At 39.9% G+C, this 12,957-nt stretch overlaps 1 protein-coding gene across 2 annotated transcripts in view; it reads left to right on the forward strand.

Annotated features, from left to right (window-relative positions):
- Window positions 1-12,957, forward strand: part of MEMO1 (mediator of cell motility 1) — a 128,177-nt gene that overhangs the window by 60,468 nt on the left and 54,752 nt on the right. For both annotated transcript variants that reach the window (XM_051843036.2, XM_070069276.1), the window contains exon 4: window positions 4,082-4,150. In XM_051843036.2, coding sequence (XP_051698996.1) covers window positions 4,082-4,150 — 69 coding nt within the window. The remainder of the gene's footprint in view (window positions 1-4,081; window positions 4,151-12,957) is intronic.

Consider the following 12,957-nt stretch of genomic DNA (forward strand, 5'->3'; position numbering starts at 1 on the left):
TGGGGTGCTGGCATCCTAGGGGGTAACTTCACCAGCTACGCCACAATGCTGACCCCAGTGATTTTTTTTTTTTTTTAAGATTTATTTATTTGAAAGGCAGAGTTATGGAGAGAGAGGGAGAGGCACACAGAAATTTTCCATCTGCTGGTCACTCCCTGAAGGGCTGCAGTGTCCAGCACTCTTCTAGATGGAAGTCTAGGAGCCAGAAGGTTCTTCTGGGTCTCCCACATGGGTTCCAGATCCCAAGCACTTGGGCCATCTTCCACTGCTTTCCTAGAGGCACGTTATGATCCATCAGATCAGAAATAGAGCAGCAGGGAGTTGAACAAGTACCCATATGGGATGCCATGCCCACAATGTCAGCACCGCGCTGATCCGATGGCAGGAGCCAGCTACTTCTCCTGGTCTCCCATGGGGTGCAGGGCCCAAGTACTTGGGTCATCCTCCACTGCACTTCCCTGGCCACAGCAGAGAGCTGGCCTGGAAGAGGGGCGACCAGGACAGAATCCGGCGCCCCGACCGGGACTAGAACCCGGTGTGCCGGCGCCACAAGGCAGAGGATTAGCCTAGTGAGCCGCGGCGCTGGCTAGATTTACCATTAATTAATCATGTTTTAAAAACTTTTGATTTTTCTTGTAGTCTTATATAGAGTATATGATTCTTCAGGTATTCTTAGAGTTTTCAGACTTGTTGCTTTTCCTATTCTGTGAAATCCTTCTCTTGCTTCACACGTGTAAAGATCTCTAATGGTGATTAAGAGTGTGGGTTTTAGAGCTCTGTTGCCTGATTTTGAGTTCTGATTTCATCACTTAACTATCTCTGTGGCCTTGTGCAAGTTTTTTAACCTCTACTTTAGTTTCTTCATCTATAAAATGGGAAAAATAGTAATTTCTATCTCAAAAGGTTGGTGTGAGGATTAAAGGAATTATACCTTGCAGTATTCAGAAAGGTGCCTGACACATAATAAACATATAGTAAATGTGATTACTGTTACAGTTAGCCCCTCTTCCTGATTTGGTCACTGAAATTTGTTAATTTTTTTCTTTTCTTTTTTTTTTGACAGGCAGAGTGGACAGTGAGAGGGAGAGACAGAGAGAAAGGTCTTCCTTTTGCCATTGGTTCACCCTCCAATGGGCCCCGCGGCCGGCACGCTGCGGCCGGTGCACCACGCTGATCTGATGGCAGGAGCCAGGTGCTTCTCCTGGTCTCCCATGGGGTGCAGGGCCCAAGGACTTGGGCCATCCTCCACTGCACTCCCGGGCCACAGCAGAGAGCTGGCCTGGAAGAGGGGCAACTGGGACAGAATCCGGCGCCCCGACCGGGACTAGAACCCGGTGTGCCGGGGCCGCAAGGTGGAAGATTAGCCTATTGAGCCACAGCGCCGGCTCTTTTCTTTTCTTTTCTTTTTTTTCAAGTTATTTATTTATTTGAAAGGCAGAGTTATAGAGAGACAGAGTCAGGGAGAGAGAGAGAGAGAGAGAGAGAGAGAGAGAGGTGTTCCATCTGCTGATGCACTCTCTAAATGGCCGCAATGGCAGGAGCTAGGCTAATCTGAAGCCAGGAGCCAGGAGCTTCTTCCAGGTCTCCCATGTGGGTGCAGGGGGCCAAGGACTTGGGGCATCTTGTACTACCTTCCCAGGCTACATCAGAGAGCTGGATGGAATTTGGAGCAGCCAGGACTTGAACCGCTGTCCATATGGAATGCTGGCACTGCAGATGGTGGCTTTCCCTGCTATGCCACAGTGCTGCCCCTGTTAGTTTTTCTCTGTTAGACTAGAGCATTTATTTCCTAGACTCCACTAGCACTGATCCATGACAATAGCACCTCTTGCTTGATATTGCCACATTTTTTTGGAAAGATTTATTTATTTTTTGAAAGAGTTAACAGATTGGAAGGGGGGGAGAGAGAGAGAGGGAGGGTGGGTGAGAGGGAGGGAGGGAGGGAGGGTGAGAGGGAGGGAAAAAAGACAAAGACAAAGAAATAGAGATGTTTTGCATCCCCTGGTTCGCTCCCTACATGGCCAGAGCTGGGCCAGGCCAAAGCCAGGAGCCAGGTACTCTATCTGGGTGTCCCATGTGGATGGCAGGGTCCAAGCACTAGGACTGTCTTCCGCTACCTTCCTAGGTACGTTCGCATGGAGCTGGATCAGACATTAGGTGACTAGAACTGGAATTGGTGCCCACAGTGACTTTGGTGTCACAGGGTGGCATCTTAACCTGTTATGCCACATTGCTGCCCTTTTGGCTTCATTTATTGTTTGTTATTGTCTGCACTTAAGAAGGTAATGAGGAAACATTAATAATACAAATTGAACTGAGTATTTTTGTAGTCTTTACATTGTGAATTACACAAGAAGGTGAGAAAATACTCTTTAAAATATGTAAAATCTTATCTAATCAGCAAAGAACAGCCGTTACATTCATTGATGAAGGGGTGAAGTTCAGGATATGTCTTGATTGTATCACTTTTAAAAATTATTTTTTGTTATATATTGACAAATTATAGTTGTACCTACTTGTATTTAGGAGAGTAGGAGGTGAGGTTAGTATTTTGGGGTGTAGCGTGAAATTAGGCCAGTTAGTCTACTGTGTCTGCAGACATTCTACATCTTCCGTTGTGCGACTGTTCAGAATCCACCTTGCTAGTGCGATTGAAATGTATGCTGTTCAAGTGTTAGCTCTAGTTCCCATGCTGTGCAACAGATCTACACACACATACACAGTCACACAGACTGAAAATCCTGTCAGACTTACTTCTTGGAGCTAACTGGGGCTTATACCCTTTGATTATCACCTCTCTATTCCTCCCATCCCCTAGCCTGTTACCCATGCTTCTACTTTCTACTTCCGTGACTTCAGTGTTTGGGATTCTACATATAAGTGAGAACATGCAATATTTTTCTTTCTGTGTTTGGCCTCTTTCACTCAGTATAATGTTCTCTGGTTCCATCTCTGTTGCTGGAAAAGACAGAATGTCTTCCTTTTTTAAGGAATACTCTTCCATTGTGTGTATGTACACACATATATATCTGTTCATGGACACTTAGCTTGAGTTCATAACTTGGCTATTGTGAATAGTCGTTCAGTGAACACAATGGTACATACATCTGTAACATACTGAGTTCAGAATTTCAAGTAAATAAGAGTGGGATTGGTTGATGTTTTTCTGTTGTTGCTGTAACCATCATTTGGCTATATGTGTAGAGCAAAAATAGATTCTCTCAGAAGTGACAGTTGGTTATATGGAATTTGCAATGATGAATACTGAATATTTTACCATTATTTATAAATCAGCATACATCTTTCTACATCAGTAAAATTTTATTATGAGCTTATGTGCACACATACACACACACACACACACCCTCATATTCTTTTTACCTGCAGAGCAGTTGTTGAAACATTAACCGGTGTACCACTGGCCACATACTATTAAGTAATTAAGCAAGCACTATGGAAAACAACACTAGATTCATGTAGCTAGAATGAGCCAAGAAAGAAAAATGAGTTCAGGAAGCAAAGTCATTGCGTCAGTGTTAAAACTGACTGCATGCTGAGCCCAGAAAATGGAAAGGACTAGTGGTATGGTGAGGAAATGAGAGTAACACTGGCTGGCGGCCAGGTCAGTCCTTTTACTACCAGGCGCACAGAGGGAAGTGTATTGTTGGTCGAATGGTATTTGTTTTGGTTTCCTTTGACTTCCTCTTGGTCTTGATGTTGTTCTACTGTAGTCTACTAATGCTAATGAGGAAAAGTATGAAAAACTTTATAACATAACTTAAAATACATGACACATACCTTTATGTGTTATGTTAATAACTGTAAGTAAGCAAAACTTAGTTGTTCTCCAGACCAAAAAATATTACAAAATATTTTTAAAATTTGGAGTTGGAACAAACTATAGAACAATTTTATGTTCCCTTTTGTGTACAAGAGGTTGCACCATTAACTGCATTACATTTTAATCTATGCATTCAGTTCTTTTATGTTTGCTATAGTTTTATTTCTTTCAAAGTTTTTTTTTTTTTTTCAGAATATCTTGATTTTGGTTATGATGAAGTTAAAATGTTTTGTTTTTTAGCCATGCAGGATATACGTACTGTGGGTCTTGTGCTGCCCATGCTTACAAACAAGTGGATCCATCTATAACGTAAGTAGGAAATAGATAAAGTGTATAATTTAAAATCTTTGATACTTGTTAAATTGTGATCACTAAAAAAGTAATTTGCAATGACGGAATGAGATACTTGAAATATTTTAAAATCTGGCTGAATTTAATACCGTGTTTGAAGCTTGTTAGCTTTTAATTCAATGACAGTTGTGAAATTTTAAGAAAAATGTTCTGGGAAGTTGAAACTGGGTTAAGTAGTGTACGACTCTCTGAAATAGAAAATTTGTCAACTTTCCAAAAGCTTCTGCTGGAAATAGCCACTAAAATTAGTTTGCTGACCATTAGTTGTTAATTTACTACGTATTAGTCAATACCATGTTGCAGTCTAGTTCCAGATGTAGGAACTGAATTAGTTAAACAATTGATCATCTTAATTCTGTCAAGTGTTGATTATTAAGTAAACCTGTTCTAGTAGAGGTGTAATGAAATCTTTCACCAGAAGTAACTCACAGCCGCCATGGACTTAAAGCAACCCTCTTTTATTTTTAGGTGGTGTTCTCTGAATATTGTATCATAGTTTTTTTGAAAAAAATTTTAGCAAGTTTTTAGTAATGAATAATAGATGAAGTTTTGGTTAACCTTGCCTCTTTTATGCTGATTTGAGGAATATCTTTAACAAATACTTTTAATGCATATTTAACATACAATCTTAAGTAACTTCAGAAATAAGAACAAATAGAAAGTAAATTGAAAAGATTTTTGAAGGCTTCTTTCATTTTACCTGGGTTTATCAGCCTGCTATAGCATTTCCAATCCTTTTTCCATTTGATGGAATTTCAGTTAATGATGATTTGTGGTCATGGGATTCCCCAGAAGTAAATTTTGTTTAGGGATATACAGAGGAGTAGAGAATCTACGTTGGTAGGAGTAGAAAGCAGGTATAAATCGATAGATGGAAAGTGACACTGGAAGGAAAAGGAAGAAGAAAAAGAGAAGACCAAAGAGAGGTAAATGATGGGTGATAATATGATAGGATTGTTAAGTAGAGTCAAATAAAAGCTGAATTCTGAATAAATTTAAGAGTTTAAATGACAGTTGTGGTTAAATTCCTTTGAAGGTGGCACACTCTGAGGGTTGCAGTGTTTTTTAAAGATGAATTTGTTTGTGTGAAAGCCAGCGTTACAAAGAGAGAAGGAGAGACAGAGAGAGAGAGGGACATGTTCCATCTGCTGGTTCAGTCCCTAATGGCCACAACATCCAGAGCTGGACCAATCAGAAAATGAGGAGCCAGGAACCTCTTCTGGGTCTCGCACGTGGGTACAGGGGCTCGAGTATTTGGGCTATCCTCTGAGGCCTTCCCAGGGACATTAGCAGGGAGCTTGACTGGAAGTGGAGTAGCCAGGACTCGAACCTGTACCCTACCTGCTATGTCACAGTGCCAGCCCCCTTTAGAGACCTTTGAGAATATGGAAAGGACATCTTTTAGTGAACTATGTGAAGCAGAGAGAGCAAAGAGAGCCCAAGAGAGGTTAAATTCTATACCATCACTTTCTTTTCTTACCTGCCACATAATCTATTTTCTACATGTCAAACAGGGTTATCTTGTAAAATGTAAATAATGTCATGTCACTTCTCAGATCTTCAGAGTGATAGGAATGAATATAATTTTAAAAAGGCATTACAAATAACAGGTAAAAGAATATGTCACAATTGATGTTGGAAGGCTGCCAATTTGGAAAAAGAAATTGTTTTAGAGTCACTACTAATCCATACATCAAAGTAAACAACAGGTAAAGATGTCAAATTAACTGGAGAAAAATTTCAAGTGAAAGCTAATTTAGAACATAATTTATCTAGATGCTTAGGAGACATTGTTAGAGAGATTATAAAAAGTGGTAAATTATAATTGGAAAGATTAAATTACATTTAAAATAACTTGTATGTCATAATGTATCCAAACAAATCAAGGAAAAGAACAGGAAGAATATTTGTAGGAAAATGACAAATAGTATTAAAAAACCAAAAATCTAATAAAAATGTTATTTAAAATTAAATAAAAAGTAATTATGATTAATAAAAGAATAGGAATAATGCTTTACTGTTCTAATGAATAAATATAAAGAAAAACAGCAGTGAGGAACCAGCTTAAATGATTAATCCAAGAATAATAGTGTAATTATTTTATATAGAACTGGGTATGGTGCAGTTTTTTGTTTAAGAAAAAAATGTCAATTGGCAGTATATATCAGATTAGTACTTTAGGAATGAAATTTGTTAATACATATTAAGACTTATAAGAAATGTATATGTTTATTGGCTTATAAATTCAGTTTCTGAGTTTCAGTTCTGTAAGTCCAAGTATATAAAAAGTAAAATGTGCAACATTATTGTTGAATTAGTTCAAATTTTGAATAGTGAGTTCATTACATAAATATAACAGTTTATTAAATGGAATTATCGTTTAACATAATGGTTATGAAGGCTTTGTAGTAATTTGGAAAATATAATAAAGCAGGTAGAGGGCTGGTTCCAAGATGGTGGAATAGGGAGGGCGCTTACTGATCTAGTCCAGGAGAAGATAGTTTAATTAAAGTGGAGATAGTGTTGTCTCAGGGAAGAGTTAGGGAAAAAATGGTAGAGGAAACTCTTCTGTAATTAGAGGGACACAGTAGACCTACGTGGAGGGCCTGGGTGCCCATGGCTTGGGACCCTAGCAGCCGAGAGCCTCTGCACCAGCGCTGTAAAGTGAGGTGAGACGAGACCGCAGTAGCCCAAGACACTGGTGGAAAAGCGGCAGGAAGAGCCTAGAGGGAACGAGGCTTGGCACCCTGTGGGGGGAAGTACACCAGCCTCACTAGAGGAGAGAAAAAAGGGATGATATGGACATGATTCTATCCACTCACTTTACAAAGGCATGCGAGCCAGTAGAGCAGGCACCATTTTGGGCATACGTAACAGCTGCGCCAGCTTGGGCTGCGCCCGGCAATCAGCTGAGCAATCAGCTGAGTGGAGAAACCTGACGCTGGTGGGCAGTAATAGCAGGATACTAAGACCTAGTAACTGTGTGGAGCTTCTGAATCCAGACTGGGGGGGGAAAAAACAAAACAAAACACTGAGAATGTGGCCGAGACGTTTAGTAGTCTCGGTGGGAGACTCATAAGCTCGGGCGGCCCTGGCTACCCAGTGAGACACTGCAGGGGAATCTGGCTCAGGCGGCCCTGGCTACCTGGTGAGAGACATTGCAGGGGAATCTGAGCTTACACTGAGGACTGAACAGATCCTTTGTGTGGTCCTTGAGACAGAGCAAACGAATATTATACCCACTGGGGCTAGCGCTCAGGCACTGATGGACATCAAGGAAAAGAGCTCAGCTGAGCGCAATTACTTCCCTTCTGATTAAAAAAAAAAAAAAAAAGAGGGAGAGAAGATATATGTCCCCAAGCCTGGGTATGTCACCTTAGGCGTGTCCTTAACCCTGAAGAACTGAACAGAGCTCTCTGGCCACACCCACCACAAGCCTCTAGAGATTCACTGAAAGCAGACATTCCACTTATCTACAGAGTCATAGTACAATGAAAAAAGCCACAACAGCGGAAAAAAAGAGAAATGAAGAGTATCTCCACAAGTACTGAACAACAAGTGCAACAACCCAAGAAAGAATATGGAAGACAACATGAAGCTCCCAAAAGAACAAGGAACTTGGAGCCGGCACCATGGCTCACTTGGCTAATCCTTCGCCTGCAGCGCCAATATGGGCGCCGGGTTCTAGTCCCGGTTATTCCTCTTCCAGTCCAGCTCTCTGCTGTGGCCTGGGAAGGCAGTGGAGGATGGCTCAAGTGCTTGGGCCCTTGCACCTACATGGGAGACCAGAAAGAAACACCTGGATGCTGGCTTTGGGCTGGTGCAGCGCCGGCTGTAGTGGCCATTTAGGGGGTGGACCAATGGAAGGAAGACCTTTCTTTCTGTCTCTATCTCACTGTCTATAATTCTACCTGTCAAAAAAAAAATTAAAAAAGAACATGGCATTCAACAGAAGATTATGAAGACGAGATAGAAGAAATGCAAGACCTGGAACTCAAAAAATTGATGATAAGAATACTTAGAAGTAATCAAAAGCAAATGCACGAACTGCTGAAATCCATGCAAGACATGAAAGAAAATCTCTCTCGTGCAAATGAAATCTTAAGGAGGAATCAAAATGAAATGAAGAATTCAATAGAGCATGAAATTGAGATATTGAAGAGAAATTAAAATGAAATGAATAATTCAATAGAACAAATAAAAAATGTAGTTGAGAGCCTAAAAACAGAATTAGTGAGGCAGAAGAGAGAATATCGGACTTAGAAGACAGAGCATAAGAAAGTATACCAAACCAAAGACAAGAAGAGGAAATTAGAAATCTGAAAAATATTGTTGGGAATCTACAGGATACTATTAAAAAACCCAACATTCAGGTAGTAAGAGTTCATGAAGGCATGGAGAGAGAGAATGTATCAGAATGCTTTTTTAGTGAGATTTTTCCAGAAAACTTACTGGGTTTGGAGAAAGAATGAGACCTCCAAGTACGGGAAGCACACAGAACTCCCAAGACATGACCAGAAAAGATCCTTGCCACAACACATTGTAATCAAACTCACTACAGTGAAACATAAAGAAAAGATCCTAAAATGTGTAAGAGAGAGAAACGTCAGATTACTCTCAGAGGATCTCCAATTAGACTCACAGCGGACTTCTCATCAGAAACCCTACAGGTTAGGAGGGAATGGCAAGATACAGCCCAAGTCCTAAGAGAAAAAAACTGCCACCCCAGAATATTACATCCTGCAAAGCTCTCATTTGTGAATGAAAGTAAAATAAAGACCTTTCATAGCAAATGAAGATAACAACACAACATATCAAAACTTATGGGATACAGGAAAAACAATGTTAAGAGGAAAGTTTATAGCAATAGTTGCCTACATCAAGAAACTGGAAATGCACCAAATAAATGTGCTTTCAGTATATCTGAAAGATCTAGAAAAAATACAGCAAACCAAGCCCAAAACTAGTAGGAGAAGAGAGAAGTTAAAATTAGAGAAGAAATCAACAGGATTGAGTGAAAAAAATTACAAAAGATCAGCAAAACGAAGAGTTGGTTTTTTGAAAAAATAAACAATTGACACATCATTGGCCCAACTAACTAAAAAAATGAGAGAAAAGACCCAAATCAATAAAATCAGAGATGAAAAAGGGAATGTAACAACAGACACCACAGAAATGCAGAGTCACCAGAAATTACTACAAAGAGTTGTGTGCCAGCAAACAGGGAAATCTATCAGAAATGGATAGATTCCTGGACACATACAACCTACCTAAATTGAACCATAACGGAAACAAATTGAATCAGTAATAAAGGCCTTCCCAACAAAGAAAAGCCCAGGACCGGATGGATTCACTGCTGAATTCTACCAGACATTTAAAGAACTAACTCAATTCTTCTCAATCTATTCAGAACAATTGAAAAAGCGGGAATCATGTCAAATTCTTTCTATGAAGCCAGCATCACCTAATTCCTAAACCTGAAAGATGCAGCAGAGAAAGAGAACTACAGACCAATTTCCCTGATGAACATAGATGCAAAAATACTCAATAAAATTCTGGCCAATAGAATGCAACAACACATCAGAAAGATCATCCACCCAGACCAAGTGGGATTTATCCCTGGTATGCAGGGATGGTTCACTGTTCACAAATCAATCAATGTGATATACCACATTAGCAAACTCCAGAAGAAATACCATATGATTATCTCAGTAGATTCAGAGAAAGCATTTGATAAAATACAACACCCTTTCATGATGAAAACTCTAAGCAAATTGGGTGTAGAAGGAACATTCCTCAATACAATCAAAGCAATCTATGAAAAATGCACGGCCAGCATCCTATTGAATGGGGAAAAGTTGGAAGCTTTTCCACTGAGATCTGGTACCAGATAGGGATGCCCACTCTCACCATTGTTATTCAGTATATTACTGGAAATTTTAGCCAGAGCCATTAGGCAAGAAAAAGAAATAAAAGGAATACAGATTGGGAAGGAAGAAGTCAAGCTGTCCCTCTTTGCAGATGATATGATTATTTAGGGGATCCAAAGAACTCTACTAAGAGTATTGGAACTCAGAAGAGTTTGGCAAAGTAGCAGGATATAAGATCAATACACAAAAATCAACAGCCTTTGTATACACAGGCAATGCCACGGCTGAGCAAGAACTTCTAAGATCAATCCCATTCACAATAGCTACAAAAACAATCAAATACCTTGGAATAAACTTAACCAAGGACGTCAAAGATCTCTATGATGAGAATTACAACATCTTAAAGAATGAAATAGAAGAGGATACCCAAAAATGGAAAAATTTCCATGCTCATGGATTGGAAGAATCAATATCATCAAGATGTCCATTCTCCCAAAAGCAATTTATAGATTCAATGTGATACCAATCAAGATACCAAAGACATTCTTCTCAGATCTGGAAAAAATGATGCTGAAATTCATATGGCGGCACAGGAGACCTTGCAGAGCTAAAACAATCTTGTACAACAAAAACAAAGCCGGAGGCATCACAATACCAGATTTCAGGACATACTACAGGGCAGTTATAATCAAAAGAGCATGGTACTGGTACAGAAACAGATGGATAGACCAATGGGACAGAATAGAAACACCAGAAATCAATCCAAACATCTACAGCTAACTTATATTTGATCAGGGATCTAAAACTAATCCCTGGAGTAAGGACAGTCTATTCAACAAATGGTGCTGGGAAAACTGGATTTCCACGTGCAGAAGCATGAAGCAAGACCCCTTCCTTACACCTTACAAAAAAATCCACTCAACATGGATTAAAGATCTAAATCTATGACCTGACACCATCAAGTTATTAGAGAACATCGAAGCAACCCTGCCAAGAAATAGGCATAGGCAAAGATTTCTTGGAAGAGACCCCAGAGGCACAGGCAGTCAAAGCCAAAATTAACAATTGGGATTGCATCAAATTGAGAAGTTTCTTACTTCAAAAGAAACAGTCAGGAAAGTGAAGAGGCAACCAACAGATTGGGAAAAAATATTTGCAAATTATGCAACTGCTAAAGGATTAATAACCAGAATCTACAAAGAGATCAGAAACTCCACAACAACAAAACAAACAACCCACTTAAGAGATGGGCCAAGGACCTAAATAGGCATTTTTCAAAAGAGAAATTCCAAACGACTAATAGACACATGAAAAAATGTTCAGGATCACTAGCAATCAGGGAAATGCAAATCGAAACCACAATGAGGTTTCACCTAACCCCGTTTAGAATGGCTTACATACAGAAATCAGCTAACAACAGATGCTGGTGAGGATGTGGGGAAAAAGGCACACTAATCCACTGTTGGTGGGAATGCAAACTGGTAAAGCCACTATGGAAGCCAGTTTGGCAATTCCTCAGAAACCTGAATGTAGCCCTACCACATGACCGAGCCATCCCACTCCTTGGAATTTACCCAAAGGAAATTAAATTGGTAAATAAAAGAGCTGTCTGCACCTTAGTGTTTATTCTAGCTCAATTCAGAATAGCTAAGGCATGGAATCAACCTAAATGGCCATCAACAGAAGACTAGATAAAGAAATTATGGGATATGTACTCTATAGAATACTATACAGCAGTCAAAAACAGTGAAATCCAGTCATTTGCAACAAAATGGAGGAATATGGAAAACATGATGCTGAATGAAATAAGCCATTCCCCAAGGGACAAATATCTTATGTTCTCTCTGGTCTGTTACAAATAACTGAGCACCTAAAAGGAACCCTGTGGAAGTGAAATGAACACCTTGAGAAAAAGTGACTTGATCAGCTCTTGTCCTGACTGTCGAGGAACAGCTTACTATTTTATTCTTTTTAGTATTTTTTTGTTCTACTTAATACTTAATACCCAAGCACTTGGGCCATCTGCTACTCATAGCAGGGCATTGGATCAGAAGTGGAGCAACTAGGTCTTGAATCGGTGCGCTATATGGGATGCCAGTGCTGCAGGCTGTGGCTTTACCTGCTATGCTACAGCACCAGTGCCCGAAGACCTGCTTTGTAAGGCATGTGTGAAAACTTGGATGTAGGCAGAGACATTTGGCGTTCTTAGGGAAGATATATACATAAAAAATGTTAATGATCAAGAGGGGTCAGGGACTGGCGCTGTGGCGTATCGGTTACAGCTGCTGCCAGCGGTGCTGGCATCCCATGGGTACTGGCTGCTCAACTTTCAATCCATCTCTCTGCTATGGCTCAGGAAAACAGTAGAAGATGGCCCAAGTCCTTGGGTCCCTGCACCCACATGGGAGACCCTGAAAAGAAGCTCGTGGCTCCTGGCTTTGGATTGGCCAGATCCGGATGTTGTGGCCAGTTGGGGAGTGAACCAGCGGATGGAAGACCTCTCTCTCTTTCTGCCTTTCCTTCTCTCTCTGTGTAACTCTGACTTTCAAATAAAGAAGTAAATCTTTAAAAAAAAAGGGGGGGGGGACAGAATAACAAAGAAGGGACTAGTTTATTTCAGACTTTAGAAACCATCTTATGGACTGTGGATATTTTTTCTCCAAATTAATTAGAGACATACACTCACACATACACATACTGATTTAAAACTCACAGTGTACTTATGTACAAGTTATTACTTGATTTGATTCATATATTTCAACAAAGGACAGAAAAACAGAACTAAAAGTAATCTTTCTTGGGGTCACATGACATTTTTTTCTTTAGTTAAAATCTCTACTTCCTTAAAAAATTGAGTTATTTTTCATTATCTGGAGTAAGTAGTTGAATAAATAT

This window comes from Oryctolagus cuniculus, chromosome 2, assembly GCF_964237555.1.
Source record: "Oryctolagus cuniculus chromosome 2, mOryCun1.1, whole genome shotgun sequence".
Lineage (NCBI taxonomy): Eukaryota > Metazoa > Chordata > Mammalia > Lagomorpha > Leporidae > Oryctolagus > Oryctolagus cuniculus.